The sequence below is a fragment of the Schistocerca cancellata genome, chromosome 1 (assembly GCF_023864275.1).
Source record: "Schistocerca cancellata isolate TAMUIC-IGC-003103 chromosome 1, iqSchCanc2.1, whole genome shotgun sequence".
In the NCBI taxonomy this organism is placed as follows: domain Eukaryota; kingdom Metazoa; phylum Arthropoda; class Insecta; order Orthoptera; family Acrididae; genus Schistocerca; species Schistocerca cancellata.
Window position 1 is genome coordinate 1,138,272,195 of NC_064626.1, and position 18,785 is coordinate 1,138,290,979.

Here is an 18,785-nt window from a genome sequence, read left to right on the forward strand (position 1 = left end):
ATAAGGAATAATTGTTGGGGTAGTGATAATTGCTGGAAATGCCACATAGTTTGTAAAGGCTGTTGTGGGGGCGGCAGAAGGTGAGTGTGAATGGCACATGAAAGATATCAGTGACGGATGACCCCATCTCAGGATTTGACATGAGAAAGGCGTAACTTTGGGAGTCATATAATAGAGGCGTTTGAGGTTTACACGGTAATGAGTGATGTTGGGGTGCTACTGATAATTTTTTTTTTTTTTTTTTGCCCCCAGAAGTAGGTGATACACTGCTCGAGGAGTCAAGAGGAGACTGCCATGGAGATATGTTTGTGGACAATATCTGTGGAGAACTTACATTAGGTGAAAACAATCGTGTGGTTATCGCTACAGTTGTCGAGGGATTTGATGTTGAAGCAGATACATCTGCTATGCAACAATGGAATCTGAAGCACATCCTTAACCTGATATCATACACAACAACCATGTGCTTATTGAATACTGATGAACAGTTTGTAGAGGTGAGGATAAGCATCACTGATGCAACTGTTTATTTTATTGTTGTCTAAGTTATTAGTTCTGCAGCAGTGTGGATGTTGTTCACCCTGCGCACATTGGTTGATACAAAATTGGTAAACCTTGAATGTGTACCAAGTTAGCCACAAGACCAGCCTCAATTTGTCATCTGATTAGCATACAATGTTTCATTTAAATTCTAGGTTGTGTCATTCCTTCACTCCTGGGCAATCAAATAATGTACCTAAGATCACAGTGTTCCTATACATAGGAGACTGGCACTTCAATTAATGGCTCTGCACCTTATACAAAGCTGTTCACCATGCTGCCAAGAACTGTGCTGTGAGTATTGGTTTGATCCAGCTAGGAAGAGCCGTTGATATAATTTCGTTATCAACTTTCCAGCATATCCTAATTTCAGCCATGAACAATTTGTGAATGTACTTAACATCATTTATGGTACAGGAAGATATGCCACTGTTTCGGAGAAGTACACAGTAGCAGTGAGTATCTAGGCTGTACGAAAAGAAACATTTGACATAGGAGGGGGCAGCAGCAGTCGAAGTGGAGGTATTGTTTCTTATTGGTTGGTGGTCTGAGATCTGAGTGTGACTGAATTGGACAGATGCAAACATTGAGGGTGGGAGCTTTAAATTTGCAAAAGGACCAGGTGAATTTGAGCTGGGAATGGTTCCAACAGGAAGTACAGGAGTTGTTGCTCACCACCGAATTCACACCACAAAGATATCATTAGTAAATTTGTAACGAACCAGAGAATACAGCTTCTGGGCATTGTGGCCCATGGAAAGGCAGGCAAAGGATGCTGTCATCCTGGTTTCCATAGCTGTTCCACTGATTTGTTTGTAGCTCTCAACCTCAAAGGTGAAATGATAATGAGTAAAAATCAAGTTACAAGTAAATTGGATATTATGACAAAAAATGAAGTTTTTGGGAGACATTCAGGTAAATTTCAGGAGAGGCCAAGGGAGTACATGTAGGTTGTTAGTGAAGAGTGAAGCTGCGCCAATAGTGAAAATGTAGTTGGCCCTGTAGAAGTGCACGGAGGAATTTGAGTGCACGGAGGAATTTGAAATGCTCCAGGTAGTGATTTTCTATAAGAGGACAAGACAGATGGTTTGAAGATAGTGGTCCACCAGTACTTTCATGCATTCAGTTGAAACAATGAAGCTACAATGGCATAACCAGGATGGTTATTTCTGTGTATTTTATGTGGTAGACGGTAGGAGTGCATAGGTGAGAAGGACTAAAGAATCCCAAGCAGGCAGTTGCAAGACCTTGCGAGGTGGCCTCAGTCTGGATGGAAGGACTGGGGTCATTAGGAAGAGAACAGTTTTGTACATTGAGATGTCCAAAAGCCAGAGATGCCAATATGCCACATATACCCCACCGTCTCATACCAATGTAGTGGAGCCTTTGGAATGAGGGATGACGATGATACAGTGGTCCTTCTTTAGGTTACAGATAGCTCAGGGCTCAGATGGAATAATGTTCTAGGTTTCAGTGATAAAGATACGGAGATGGTACTGGAAGTGAGGAATTACTGGAGATTATTGTTTTGGGGAACAGGACAATGATCATTAGAAGTCTCCTATGCAGGGTTTGAAGCTGACACTCCTGGTTGTGATTTGGGACTGGGTTGTAAAGTGATATTGGCAATAGACACTTTGGGTGAATGTTACGGGATATTTAATTAGAACAGAGTGATTGAATTTTGTTGTGACAGAAGATCAGGTCTTTTGATACAATGGATGACTCTGGATGGTAGAGATTTAGGCCTGAAAGGGGATAGGACTGTGAGATGTTCTAGTATGAAAATGGCTATAGTTGGGCTTGGAACGGAGATGTGCCAGCACTGGGAGATAAACTAGGGATGCCAGGATGGGATGGTTTGTTGGCTATGATTTCTTCTTCTTTTTTGCTTGTTTTTGTTTTTTGGGTGGGGGGTGGGGAAGAGATGTTGTGAGTGATAATTGTAAGGGAGGGTAGAAATGATACCACAGAACACTGTAAGCTGCTCTCTCCCTCTCTCTACTTTCTTTTCCAACTAACTATCTCTCTCTCTCTCTCTCTCTCTCTCTCTAATTTCCTCTCTCATCCTATTTCTTAACTGCACTATTCTTACCACTTTTCAGTTGTCCTCTTTAATCCCTCTTTACTTTCTAGTTCCTAGTCTGTTCCATTTATCACCTCTAAGCTGAGGTTAGCACAGTGCTTATCAATATACTGTCTTGACACCTTTTCCTCCAACTTTGTCTCCCTTTATTCTCATCACAGGTGGGTCCTGGCAATATAGCATCTGAGTGCCGTTCTCACCCTTTGTAACCTCCTCCAACCAATTGATCTTTCCTCCCATAAGAACAAAATGCACATTTACAAACCTAGAGTTATTATTTACTTCACTAGGTGGCAGCACGATGAATGTCATCTCCTGAAATAAAGTATTGGCCAGTCATTCTCTTTTTTCCAACTGTATCATTTTTCATTTGTTGTTATCACAAAATTGATACCAGTCAAGTCCTCTGGAAATGGCCATGATCCAGTACTGCCAAATAGCTGGAGAGAATGTTTCTGATATTGGAGGCCGATTCATTGAATGTCAATACTGCTACTCACAGTACTCACCATTAGGCAATCTTCTTCCTTTTGTAGGGAATTTAGCAGTTTTTGAAAATATGTCTTCTTTATTACATCGCCCAAACTGAAACAATATTATCAAAAGGTACTGTAAGATTCCAGGACATACATACATACTTTAGAACAAAACATCTGGCAACAATGTACAAAATGTTACATGTGTATCATTAAAAACACCTAATAGTTTTAGTAGGGGCTGAACAGGCAGGAATGCATAGCCCCCCCCCCCCCCTCTTTTTGTCTTAACGAATCAGTTATTTTTCAATCTTAAAAACCAACACGTAAAAGAGCACTGATTGCTGTATTTTAGGTTCTAATGCTAGTCGCATAAGTGTTTCAACTGCTTTTACTTTTAAAGCTGTCTCTGAAACCAGCTTCAGCTAGCCTTGTACAGCTGCTGTCATTGTGTGTTGCCAACTGTAGTTATTGCACAGCGGCATAATAATTGTGTTCACATGAATTGTTATATGGAAATAAAATACTGTTACCCCTAGATTGTTCCACAAACATTGTTCCACATGAAACCGTCAAATATGACACTGACCGTCATCTGTAAGCTTCGAATAAACCCACCGAGATCTGGGTACTCTGCCAGAAACAGAGCATCAAGAATCAAATGGTAGCACTTTTCAAGAAGAATATCAGCTCTTAAAGGACCTGTCAAGGAAATTAATACAGCCAAAGTTGAGGCTGTTCTGAAGGACACAAAGAGAAAGAAAACAAATGATCTTCCAACAGAGTTATGGTGCTCTCAGTAGTGGAATGCAGTAGGTTGGCTCACAGATCTTATCAATCAGATCATCAGTCGAAACTGAGTCTCGACTCGACACTGTGTTGTCTCCAATGCCAAAACTGCATTGGAGACAACATGGAGTCAACTGGAGATTCCTAATGGAAGCTAGCCCACATGTGCTAGTAACAAGGACTCTACAATAAATGCACCAAGGAAATCTAATACTCTTTTGGCAGCAGTTGGGCCTCAAGATACAGCTATAGTGGTACTTCCTCTCATATACACTACTGGCCATTAAAATTGCTACACCAAAAAGAATTGCAGATGATAAACGGGTATTCATTGGACAAATATATTATACTACAACTGACTTGTGATTACATTTTTACGCAATTTGGGTGCATAGATCCTGAGAAATCAGTACCCAGAACAACCACCTCTGGTTGTAATAACGGCCTTGATACGCCTGGGCATTGAGTCAAACAGAGCTTGGATGGCATGTACAGGTACAGCTGCCCATGCAGCTTCAACATGATACCACAGTTCATCAAGAGTAGTGACTGGCGTATTGTGACGAGCCAGTTGCTCGGCCACCATTGACCAGACATTTTCAATTGGTGAGAGATCTGGAGAATGTGCTGGCCAGGGCAGCAGTCAAACATTTTCTGTATCCAGAAAGGCCTGTACAGGACCTGCAACATGCAGTCGTGCATTATCCTGCTGAAATGTAGGGTTTCGCAGGGATTGAATGAAGGGTAGAGCCACGGGTCGTAACACATCTGAAATGTAACGTCCACTGTTCAAAGTGCCGTCAATGCGAACAAGAGGTGACCGAGACGTGTAACCAATGGCACCCCATACCATCACACCAGGTGATACACCACTATGGCGATGACGAATATACGCTTCCAATGTGCGTTCACCGCGATGTCGCCAAACACGAATGCGACCATCATGATGCTGTAAACAGAACCTGGATTCATCCGAAAAAATGATGTTTTGCAATTCATGCACCCAAGTTCGTCGTTGAGTACACCATAGCAGGCGCTCCTGTCTGTGATGCAATGTCAAGGGTAACCGCAGCCACGGTCTCCAAGCTGATAGTCCATGCTGCTGCAAATGTCATCGAACTGTTCGTGCAGATGGTTGTTGTCTTGCAAACATCCCCATATGTTGACTCAGGGATCGAGATGTGGCTGCACGATCGGTTACAGCCATGCGGATAAGATGCCTGTCATCTCGACTGCTACTGACACTAAGCCGTTGGGATCCAGCACGGCATTCCGTATTACCCTCCCGAACCCACCGATTCCATATTCTGCTAACAGTCATTGGATCTCAACCAACGCGAGCAGCAATGTCGCGATACAATAAACCGCAATCACTATAGGCTACAATCTGACCTTTATCAAAGTCGGAAACGTGATGGTACGCATTTCTCCTCCTTACATGAGGCATCATAACAACGTTTCACCAGGCAACACCGGTCAGCTGCAGTTTGGTATGAGAAATCGGTTGGAAACTTTCCTCATGTCAGCACGTTGTAGGTGTCACCACCGGCGCCAAACTTGTGTGAATGCTCTGAAAAGCTAATCATTTGCATATCACAGCATCTTCTTCCTGTCGATTAAATTTCATGTCTGTAGCACGTCATCTTCATGGTGTAGCAATTTTAATGGCCAGTAGTGTATATCATCAGCTGAAGACCATCATCCATGCAATAGGATGGACATCCATAAATTCAACAACGAAGGCTGTTTGTGTTCTCTTACGATTGTTACAATGATGGTAACTAGGAGATGGAACATAATGCCTGCTATATTACAAGTTGCAACATTCATTAGTAACCCACTACTTTGTAATTCCAACCTCGCTATTCCATTTGGCTGACCCTACACATAACAGTTCACTATCCCTATCTCTGAAGTGAACACAGAGTAAATCCAATGCATACCAAACCATTACAAGTTCAGGACTGGTGTCACAACATTCCTTCAGCATTCCACTGCATCTGCTTTTCTCCAGAATAATAGTACTTCCCATTCTCACATGTCAGGCTGAACCATGCTGGCGGGAAATATCATAATCCGATCTCTTTGTCATAAATGGGGCTCATCCAATGACATTGACACTTAAGTACACTTTCTTGGAGATTAGCAACACCTCTATTTTCACCTGTACAAGTTTGCCTTGGTATCCCATGCTGAATCTTAAAACACTGCTAATGTGTGTCAACACTTGCTATGGGGAACTGAACTAATACATAAAGCTCGGGTCTATCAGTGTTAATTTCAACTGTAGCCATATGATAAAAAACTGCCAACAACAGTCTGCCAGTTTACGATACCAGAGAAGGAAATGTGCTACTCACCATATAGCGGAGATGCTGAGTTGCGATAGGCACAACAAGAAGATTGTCTGCAGTCTCAGAGAGCTGAAACCACACTGTGAGCAGCAGCACCAAACTTTAATACAATTTCTGGATATAGTCACTATTTCCTATACTGAATAGTGTCTTTGATAATATACCACCTGTGTCTAATTACCTTCTCTTCTGTCCTAACACTGTACATAGTGCCAAATCCATCACTGGTGCAGCTGGTCCCGTTACCACTCATATGAGAGCCACAATCCTTGGTACTCTCCCTGTACTTCTCCTAATGCTCCTTTCCTCTCAGCTTAAAGATGCAGCCTGGCCAACATCTCTTCTAATCTTCATACCTCATTTCTTATTTCCTACGTGTTGTAGGTTAGCTTCAGCATTCGCTGGTGGCTGGTTAACATGACATCCCTCTGACTGGAAAACAGCATTCCTGCTTCGAGTTGTTTCCATAGTGTTGGATATACATGGTCTGTTACCAAACCAAACACCATATTCCAACAGCATACTCCTGTTAATTTATAAACTATCTACCACCACATTAATAACAAAACATAATAACAACACAAAAATAAACTCCTTTGTTGTTACAACTCCAGTACTGCACAATTCGACATCTACTAGTGTGATATGAATGCATAAGGCACACTATGCACATTCCATTCACTAACTTCTGTCTCCCTGCTTAGCTTTCACTATCTTTGCAGGCAATGACTCTGACACTTGTTGTAAGCTGTCTAAGTTAGCTCAAAAGGCTTAACAATCCTCCGTGAACAACAGAAGTTTGCATCCACAACTGTAATTTCATGCTCACAGGTAATGTCATCTCTATGACTTGATATAGCCCTCGGTACTGAATATGAAATGTTTTTTTTTTTTTTTGTTTTTTTTTTTTTTTGTTTTGCCCTTTGGTGTTTAGGGGCTCACTCCCATGACCATTGACTGATTTCCCTTTCAGGCCACTTAACAACACATTGCCCCATTTGTTCTTGCTGCTGGAGTACTTTTGTATTTGCCCTCTGCACCTGCTTCCACACATTAGTGTCTCTGCAAACTACTTCTCCATGGGTTCCCCATTTTTCCCAACTTCAGGTGTAATCACTCCGAAAGGGGATGGCATCTTTCTACCATTTACCAGCTCACGTGGCAAGAGTCCAATGTTGTCGTGCACTTTAAAAATGTACACAACTACAACATAGGGCAGGTAAATTTCCCAGTCATTGTAATGACTGCTCACATAATAGCTTAACATTTTTACCAATAGTAGAATGCTTTCAGGTCTCCCGTTCAACAAAGGGTGGTAGGAACCAGCTCTTAGTTTCTGGATTTGTAACAGATGACATAGTTACTTAATCAACTAAGAGATGAAGGCAGATCAGGGCTCATCTGAATTATTGTGTCAGGTATGCCAAACTTCAATAACCAGTTGTTTACCATTGGTAGAACTACTATACTAACTTACTGGTTTGGAATTGCAACTACCGTCACATAATGTGAAAAATGGTCTATAATAGTTAACATGCATTGGCTACCCACCAGAGTTATATTAAGTGTAAAATGTTTGTTCCACCATTTAACACACATTGGTTACCCACCAGAGTTTGGTTAAATGGATCCAAACTGTTTGTTCTGCCATTACAAATGGTTTATATGGCTCCAGTAAGCTATGCTGCAGTATTCATTGATGACTGAGATCATTATGTTGTGTACATGGTATGCAATTTCTTGCTTATTGGTCAATGCCATGTCTCCTCATCCTCTGCCAGTATTTTTCAGCTATTCTGCAACCAGTTGTTTTTTGCCCTCTGTGGCCCATTAATGCGCAATTGCACACATCCTTCAGTGGTTTGTCCTTAACTTTTGCCACTCTACAAGGCTTCTGCCAAGTACTCGTATGATCCCAATCTTTCTGCTTAACCCATCAGCAGTGCCCTGTTTCCTGCTGGGTTTGTCTACTTCCTCATAGCCGAATATTCTTAATTTTAATGGCCAGAGAATTAATCTGCTAGAATTATCTTTCAGCCCTAATAAGCTCTTTAATGCTGCATTGTCTGTTATAACATTGAATTTCCACAGGTAACAACAAAAATAAGTACTACTGTATATAACAGACATAATTTCCTTCTCTGTGGTTGAGTAACTTCACCCAGCTTTGTTTAAATGCCTCGATGTATGTGCTGTTGTGTGTTTCTTGCCATTCACATCCTGACTTAGAATACACCCTATCGCCTGACTGCTTGAACAGGATAAATTCTTTCTCGTAATTTGCAAATAGTAACACCAGGCCAGTTATTGGTGTCTTTTTCTATTGGGGCCTCTTTCAATTTTTTGAATGCAGCTTGGCAGTCAGTTGTCCACTGGAATTTTACAGCCTTTTTTAACAAGTATGTTAACAATCTAGCAACTTCACATATTTTCTAAAATAATTACACAGAACTAAAAATGATTGGAGTAACAACTGCAGCAGTAAGAAATCACGAATAGCTCATACCAATCTCGAGTCAGTTTTAACACCATCTTGGCTTATCATACGGCCTCAATAGTTCACCTCTGTTGATACAGTTTTCAATACTTAACATTAAGTGAACTGAATGCAGTCTCTTACGAACCTCTTCCAGCCGTTGTCCATGTTCCTCCACATCCTTAGACAATAACCAACTTGGTAACTGTTTGGCTAGCTGAGTGATGCTGTTAAGACAGGAAATTTGCTCTCTTGCATCCGATTTTCTTACAGCAGGCGCAGGATGGTGCCCGACATTTGGGAGTCTCATGGCCTGAGCATCTGCAATGAGTGCAATGCTCTTCGGCAATGCATCTAGTGGGATTCATCCCGGTGTAAGACTGGAAGAATTGCTGGGGCTCCTAGCAGAGGAACAAGAGTCATATGGTCTCCCTCAGTGTGCCTGGCAAAGCACACATCACCTCAGCACCTAAGTGTGGGACAATTCAGTGAGTGAATAAGTCTATACTACGAGCTTCAACTATACTGAGCAGTATCTCATTTCTTTTGATACATTCTGCCAGTACATCTGTATGATACAACACAGCTCCTACTCGGCGCACAAAATGCTTTTAATCCTTTTCAGAGTTTTGGCACAGGATGGCGAGTTTGTCACTATATTAGCTAATGCTACGTTTATCTCAATATCAATCCACTACGTTTGCATCCTGTAGGAAGGCAGCCCAATTTTCAACTATTCTACGCATCCCCTCCTAACCAACATTTAGCAGCCAATGAGATTCATTCTCTCTCCTAGTGACTAGCCAAGAGCCAGAATCAGACTGCAAGGATCTCTCTCCCGTACACTGCGCTGTTGCTGTACTTCATGACAATGCAGTTCCATTCACAGAGCGACTGAATCATTCATACAGATACAGATGTCAATCTTATTTCTTTGAAGTAGTGTAGGTGTGAATGTTCGTAAGTAAGTATTTTAGTGGGATTTCCAAATAAATATGTCAAATGACGACAATAAATGTAAAGTGCTTCACAAGGAGGAAACTTGTTTTATTTACCACATTTACAACTTTTTCAAACATGGATCTGAAAGTCATACTCCTATTTTTGACATTCTGAAGACACAAGAATGAACTGTAGAAGCATGTATTGGCAAGAGAAGTGTACAGAGAATAGTAAATAAAAGTGTCACACCTGTAGAAGCCTCAGGAAAATTTAGCTTTCTTTTGCCTAGAAAGCACTGAAATCACAAGAAACATGTAACACAAATGGATGCTTTTAACAATGCTATTTTAAAGTGGCCGTGTTTGAAATGTATATAAGTAGTGAATACCCGACATCATAAAAACTTGTTACAACCATGCACCAAGAAACTGCCTTCAAAGGAAGTGCTTCATCGACACAAATAATCTTAAAAGACACAGTTTGAAATAGCCTATGTTAAGAGAAGAGTTTTTAGTATTTACTATCAAAAATAGTCTTGATCACAAATTATTTATTCTGGTGACCGATTTCAACCACAGCTGTGGTAGTGATTTACCACCAGAAGGAGGTTCTTGCTCATTGGTCTGAAGATAACCACAGTTGCGGTCAAAACCAGTCACCGGAATAAATAATTTGTGATCAAGACTCTTTTTGATAGGAAATATAACAATAACACTGATCAATGATTGCTCCCACAATGTATTCAAAAATAAGGAGAGTTTTTAATTGAAAGAAGTGACATATGTGCAGCACGAATCACATCCCTCATAAAGATGCGCGACACAGGAGGAGGAGGAGGTAGTTCCGGGGTGAGGGGGAAGGGGGGAGGCGTTCAAGATAACAGACTTTGAATCATTTATGTATAAAGCAACAGACATCCCACATAAGAGTGGGCACACTGTGTGCATCACGCTGAAAAGCTTCAGAAAGATGTCTATTAGGAAGGTGAAAATGGATATAAGCCTTGAACCTGTCACTGTAAATCTGGAATTAGTATTATGAAAAGGAAAGTTGCCACTCACTATATAACAGAGATGCTGAGTCGCAGATAGGCGAAACAAAAAGATTGTCCCAAATAAAGCTTTTGGACAGTAAGACCTTCAACAAAAATAGATGGCAGACAGACAGACAGACACACACACACACACACACACACACACACACACACACACACACAAAAATTGCAACTCACACACAAATGACTGCAGTCTCAGGCAACTGAGACCACACTGTGAGGTGGTACTGGGAGGATGTATGTGACAGGTATTGCATCTAGATCTATTGCAGGGGTAAGAGCCATGAGGTAGGGGTTTGGAAGTAGGGGTTGTGACGAATATATTGTGCAGGTTCGGTTGACGGCGAAATTCCACTGTCGGATGGGTGGTAAGGATATTGGGCAGGGAATTTCTCATTTCAGGGCACCACTGAGGACTGGAGCAACTGAATTACATTCCCTGCCAGGGTTTCAATTACCTCTCATCGTGCCCTGAAATGAGAAATGTCCTGCCCACTATCCTTCCCACCCCTGCGACAGTGGACTTCCTCCATCCACCGAACCTACACGATATATTAGTCCTTCCCTACACAACCCCTATTCCCAACCCCTTAGCTCATGGCTCTTACCCCTGTAATAGATCTAGATGCAAGACCTGTCCCATACATCCTCCCAGTACCACCACCTACTCCAGTCTGGTCACAAACATCAACTCTCCCAGGGCTACCTGTGAAACCAGTCATGTCATCTACAAGCTAAGCTGCAACTACAGTGCTGCATTCAATGTAGGCATGACAACCAACAAGCTGTTTGTCTGCATTAATGGCCACCAATGACTTGTGGCCATGAAAGAAGTGGACCACCCTGCTGTTGAGCACACTGCCAAACATGACATCCTTTATTTCAATGACTACTTCACAGCTTGTGCTATATGGATCCTAGCCATCAACACCAGCTTTTCTGAATTGCGCAGGTGGGAACTTTCCCTGCAGTATATCCTACGCTCCCATAACCCCCCTGGGCTCGATCTTTGTTAGTCATTGTCCTCATCCATCCAGCCACTTCCTGTTCTCATACACAGCCCTCATTCCACCATCACACTCAGTCTAGACTTTCTACTTCTCTCCTTTCCTGCTATACCCCTTCCCCACCCCACCTCTTGCCTGCCCTCGGTCCAACCAGCAGCACTTCAATGTCCGCCACCGCTACCCTATCATCCTCCACCTTCCCTGCCCCAGCCTCCTCCTTACCACTATCCAGACGCCATTCCAATTGTGCACTGGTGTTGCTGATTGCAGTATAGCCTCAGTTGCTTGAGACTGCAGTCCTGTGTATGTCAGTTGGATTTGCACATGCACACATGTGCACGTGTGTGTGTGTGTGTGTGTGTGTGTGTGTGTGTGTGTGTGTGTGTGTGTGTGTCTACCATCTATTTCTGACGAAGTTTTTACTAGCCAAAAGCTTTATTTGTGACAGTCTTTTTGCTGTTCCTATCTGTGACTCAGCATCTCTGCTATATGGCGAGTGGCAACTTTCCTTTTCATAATCTTGTTACTTTTCATCCTGAGTTTTCCATTGTTTAAATTTAGAATCAGATGGGTCAGACACAGACTGAGATAGCTGTGAGAATAGTACTATGATGTACATTTTGGAACAGGTCAGACACAGACTGAGATAGCTGTGAGAATAGTACTATGATGTACATTTTGGAACAACATGAAGTTATAGCATTTCTTGGTTTTAAGGACTCATGGTTTTAAAAAATCAAACAATGGAAAATCCAGGATGGAATATTGACAATATTATGAAAAGGATAGATCGCTACTCACCATACAATGGTGATGTTGAGTTGTAGGTAGGCACAACAAAAAGACTATTAAACAAGTAAGCTTTCAGGTAAAAGGGCTTCTTCTGAATTAGACCAACCAAATACAACTCACACACATCACACCAGTGCCTCTGGCTGGCTGGGTGAGACTGGGGCAATGGTCATGTGTGTGCATGAGATGCATGAGTGTGAATGTGTGTGTGTGTGTGTGTGTGTGTGTGTGTGTGTGTGAGAGAGAGAGAGAGAGAGAGAGAGAGAGGGCCTTTTGGCTGAAAGCTTACTTGTTTAACAGTCTTTTTTGTTGTGCCTATTTGTGACTCAGCATCTCCACTATATGGTGAGTAGTAACTATCCTTTCCATAATACTGTAACAGTTTAAAAAATATGTTTGTCAACATACTACTTGCAGGCACAATATGCACGAACTTCCTATCATTTAATGATTATGAATTTGTAACCCATGAAGTATGCAGATTATAATGTTGAATACGTAGTGGTAGTATCCAGTATTTTATGTAAGAGTACTAAATCTTTAGTGTAAATGACTGAAAGTAGCATGGAGGCTGCCACAGAGTATTGTGATAATAGTGCTGGCATTTAGCCATACTATGTTGACATGTAGAGCACAATAACAGATGCACAAGTGAGTTGCGAAGCGATGACAGCTGAGAGCAGCAATAAACAGGCCAGCACAGCCAAGAACGATGTAGTAAGCGGGTCGTTGCCACCACACTCGAGCGACACTCTTTGTTACGAGCAACTTGACTAGACACCAGGTTTTAGAGAAACAAATGCAGAGAATTGGATTATAAATGAGGCTGCATTAGAAGACAAGAGACCTTTCGATTTGTAGACTCAGTCATCGTAGAGTAGCTGCACCACCTCCCACCAGGGACTCCATCTGCTAACGTACTTCACTGTGGCACTCGAGGGATAAGTTGTTTGGCATTCCCTACAGAATGCACTTGTCACAGCTTCACCATCACAGACACCTTGAAAATTGAACCTAACAAACCCCTATCAAATGCAATGGAATAGGCAAGTATATTCATGTAAGTCATCATCAACGGTCAGTATGATATCTGTGTCCAGTCTATGCGTCGGTCAACACTCGATAGAGTGGTATCACTACCCATGATTAACTCCCATTAAAAATTTCAAACACAAACCCAACCATTCTATTCTTCTTCCTTTATGTTTAAAAAATTACAAAACCAATAACTTGTTACTCTAAATTCCAGTATATGTAGCTTACTATACTCACAGCTTATGCAAAGACCTAATGAGTTAAATCATTCCTTTGCGTGTGCCATAGTGATACAACTTCCTCCACTTTCTATTACTGCCATATGATAATACAGCTAAAATCGTTCTTATTCCTGGCTTTCCACATACTACACATACATCCTACATCTTCAAAATGTTCCTTAAAATGTTAATTTATAGTTTAGTTTATTAACTAAGCTCATGGCTATCTTCATACAATACTGATGTAATTATCGCTGAATAAACACTAGGTGGCACATGTGCAGGTGTTGGGTATTTCTGAAAGAAGTGGTTGTAGGAGGTACAATATTAATAACAGATAATAGAATAGTCAAAGAAGATAGAAACTATCCCCAAGAAAACTACGATAGAAATATGGAAACAATTTAACTCGGACGGCCGGTAGTCATCAATTCACTGAATTTGTAAAGGGCACAAACTCTCCTGGGCCATTAAATCTTTTTACTCATATCTATACTGTATAATCCTTTATCTTTCCCTATATAATGGTCTGTTAGATATACCATAATGCTTTTGGATGCAGTATATTCTGCACTTTAAAAGGTCCACTGTAATGTTGAAATATTTGCTCGTTTCCTTCTTAAAATTTTAGCTATGGTGAAAATCAAGTTTGAATTTTGGAAGTTACTCTGATAAATTCATATTACTTACCAATTATAACTCCTCTAATAAACAACTCGATAATACACTGTTATTTACACCTGTGTTCTTATGGATTTCCTGCTTAGTACTCCCAATAGCCCACTGCAGGCGCGACAATTCTTTTTTGTGTTCTTCAGCATCTTTCTTAGAAAGTATGTTAGTATTTAAGTGATTCCAATTTTTCTTGTATGGTAGAATTTACAAATTCGGGTGATCATTCCTCCAAATTAGACAGTTTCAGGTGTGCTAATTATGTCTCCAAATTCTTTGCATTGTTCTAGAACAGTTACAAACTAATTGCCTCTGAGATTTCCTCTTTTACTTCCTCACAAACTGAATTGCATTGGTTACTGATTTCGTCCTTCAACTGCTAAGGCAAATGGGTCAAAATAGTTGCAATGTAAGTTAATTTAACTTCTATTTCGTGTCTGATGTGTTCTGTTATCTCTAAGTTTATTTCTTCTTTTGTATTTTCTACCTTGTCAGACAATTCATTACTTTTAGACTCTACTTAGTTAGCTAGTCCCTTTCTAGTGCCAGATAACTCATTTCTAGTGTCAGACAGTTTATTGTTTGTTGAATCTATTTTGACAGATATTTTCTTAAAACCAGAATTCATTTCATCAGACATTTGTTGTAATAAACCTTTAAACCATTCTGAAGCCACTGCAGTAATTTTTCTAGTAATGACTGGCAAATATTCTCTATCAAGCACCCTCTATTGGAAATGAAGTCCCATGCTTCTTGACAGAGCACAGGGGACTGGTGTAGGAGACCCACACCGTTGTACTAGGCAAGGTCCTAATGGAGGTGGTTTGCCATTGCCTTCCTCTGACCGTAATGGGGATAAATGATGATGACGATGATGAAGATGACACAACAACACCCACTCCTTTCAGGGCAGGTGTAAATCCCTGACCCCACCAGGAATCGAACCTGGGACCCCGCACAAGGGAAGTGAGAACACTACTACGAGACCACAAGCAGTGGACTGCACCCTAGATTACTCTGATAAATTGTTACTGCACAGTTTTCTTAAATGTGGTAAAACTGAAACATGTTGTCACTGTCTAGAAGACAAGTTTTCAAAGTGGATTTCTGTATTTTCTCAACAGTTTACTCTTTCCGATGAACTGCACTCTCTCGTCGTGTAGCCTGTGCAAGCGCATGTACGTGGCAATATATTGCAATGATATGCCCCGCCTGGCGCAACCAATGTATCAAACACAGCGATAGGTGGACTGCACTGTGTTGTATAGCAGCATACCTGAAACGTTGCTGAGCTACCCACCGATGTCAGGATTCAAAATCTTCGTATCTGAAACCGCCAAAAAATTCTTCTCCTCCACACCTACTGAGAAATTACTCTGTCATTTTTAAAACATTCTTTTATTCATCTGTCGACATTGTTTACTTGACATGTAAATTCAATTGAACTTGCTGCAATACTTGTACCACAATTGTATAAGTTTGGTTTGTCTTCAGGTTTCGTGATTTGTTCAGATATTTCCTTTCGCTCTCTTCTTAACAGATCATTGCTGAGTTTTGACAATATACTTACATCCATTCACTTATAGTTTTTCCTTCTGTTTAAACCTTGTTGCTCTTAGCAACACTGTAATTTATCACTCATTGAATTTCAAGACTTTGGAAATTTATATTTCTTTATTTGCTCCCTTTTGCTGTAATACTTCATGTCCTGTACACTGGAAGCCAAATGAAGTGTTCTTCTTAATGGTTTAGGGTTTTATGTAGCTGCTGACTCCATCCTTGTAACTGAAGATGAGTCAAAACACTTCATGAGATCTGTCACTTGACGTAGTATCTGGCGTATTTACCTTTTTCTTTTAATCTGGTCACCATAGTCAATTCTCTTGAAGTAGAGGTCCTGCTAATCAGTACCTCTGAGATCCCATGTATAGCCAAGGAAAGGCTTGACTACTTCGTGTTCTGCAGCTGTTATTGGACCAAAAGAAGATAACTACTCACATTACAAAAAAGCACGCCCACTTCTTTCCTTTTACGAACATGTATTTCCTTGAATGAGTGTACAGATCATTAGAGTAACTTGTGAATTAGAGTAGAACACAAATTTTCATACTACACATATCTCAAAGGCTCAATATGACATTCAAGATTACAATATATTTTACTTGTCACAAAACCATCTTATCTTTCGTTTTCATTCTTGGAGAGTGTGGTTGTTCCTTGGCGATCAAGCCACCACCAAGTTGTGATGCCAAAACATAAAAGACCCTGTCCACAGCAGGTGAAGTGGTTTATTTGTTGTCACACGTTGCTGTTTTCTCATTCTCCACACCCCTCATTTAATGTCTGCACATACAAAAACAAACACTCCCATGCAGCATTTGTTCCGTGACTTACTCCCTACTTAATATTACTCTGTCATGATCATCTTTTCTCGTACTAAACAAGGAGTGTGAAAGACTATTCACCTAAATGGCATGTACCACTTGAGGGTAAGCTAGCGTCAACAGCATAGTGAATGCATCATCATAACCAAATACACATGAATCCAACACCTACCATAGTGGAACAACTAGCTCCGCATATGATGAAGAGACTGAAGAAATGTATGATGAAATAAAAGAAATTATTTAGTTAGTTAAGGGAGACAAACATTTAATAGTTATGGGGGACTGGAGTTAGATAATAGGAAAAGGAAGAGTAGGAAAAATAGTAGATGAATATGTACAGGGGGGAATGGAATGAAAGAGGAAGCCGCCTGGTAGAATTTTGCACAGAGCAAAATTTAATCATAGCTAATATGGTATAAGAATCATGAAAGAAGGTTGTATATATGGAAGAGACCTGGAGACACCAGAAGGTTTCAGACTGATTATGTAATGGTAAGACAGAGATTTCAGAACAAGATTTTAAATTGCAGGACATTTGCAGGGGCAGATGTGGACTCGACCACAATTTATTGATTATGAACTGCAGACTAAAACTGAAAAAATTGAAAAAAAGATGGTAAATTAAGGAGGTGTAACATGGGTAAGTTGAAAGAACCAATGGTTGCTGAGTGTATCAGAGGGAACATTTAGGCAACAGTTGACTACAACAGGGGAAGGAATACAGTATAAGACGAATGGGCAGCTTTAAGAGATGACATAGTGAAAGCAGCAGATGATCAAATAGGTGGAAATTGTTGGATAACAAAGGAGATATTGAATCCAATTGATAAAAAAAGAAAATATAAAAAAGCAGCTAATGAAGCACGCGGATATAACTTAACTCATGAACCACGTGATTTCAGAGATCGCGCATCCATACAGTTCACAGGTCCACTTATAGAGACCACCTGGGATGGCCTCCTGGCGTATTCTGGTGAGCTGCCAAAGAACTCAGCAAACATATCGATCGAAGAAATATTCTAATGTATGATTTCCAAGCAATAAGCTTTCAGAGAACAACAGCAGGCTCTCGACAGCACTCTCAATCAAGTGCCATCTGCATGTTCGCACTTACTCTCCCGTCAGTGCAACTGTCGCCCTTCCCAACATTAGATGAATCAGCTGAAGACTGGGACTCCCACAAGATACGGTTACACTATTTCCAGGTTTCTTGTGTGGGCAATGCAATTCACGTCCTGGCTTTTACTGTGCATTTATCAGTTGTTATGCCAACTTGCGCTTTTGCAAGAACTGTCCAGATTATCATTTGATAAAATATGCAAGCTCCTCTCAACAAATTTCTCTGACAGAACTTACGTCATTGTGACATGTGTAAAATTTTACCATTGTCAGAAATGCCCAAACCAATCTTATGAATCCTGAGCTGTAGAATTACATGGGTTGAGCTATCAATGTAAATTTGTCACTAGTACTCATCACAAATCCTCCACTGGCCACATGGTGAATGATATTATTCGTCTGACCCAAAATAGGGAAGTCCGTGAAAAAGTACTTCAATGTGAGAATCTGACGCTTACGGACTTGCTCATACAGCACAGTCCTTTGAAGTGTCATGGGTCGCAGGCAATCAGATTGCTGCTTGTGGGGAGGCTTGGGGGGGAGGTATCAGAAGTTGCACGGTCAACCCGTGTCAAGCATGCTGCAAGTGTTCAGGATGACAGGGAAGCCATTGCAGCAACACAATCTTCGACTCAGCATTGCATGGGGCAGCATCGGTTACAGTCACAGCAACAATAGGCCGCATCAAGACAGCAGCTGTGTGCCCCCCCCCCCCCCCCCCTCCCCTTTCCATCTTCCCCAAACTGCTTTGCCTAACAAGAGCTTGTTGCATGCCTTAGGTGTTACGCTGTGTGTGGTGAAAGAAAGCACACATTGCATCGGTGCGTAACTCCTC

General features: G+C 41.1%; 1 protein-coding gene across 2 annotated transcripts in view; it reads right to left on the reverse strand.

The window, feature by feature from the left end:
* LOC126092799 (uncharacterized) overlaps positions 1-18,785 on the reverse strand; it is a 211,449-nt gene that overhangs the window by 134,737 nt on the left and 57,927 nt on the right. For both annotated transcript variants that reach the window (XM_049908536.1, XM_049908530.1), the window contains exon 4: positions 3,136-3,211. In XM_049908536.1, coding sequence (XP_049764493.1) covers positions 3,136-3,211 — 76 coding nt within the window. The remainder of the gene's footprint in view (positions 1-3,135; positions 3,212-18,785) is intronic.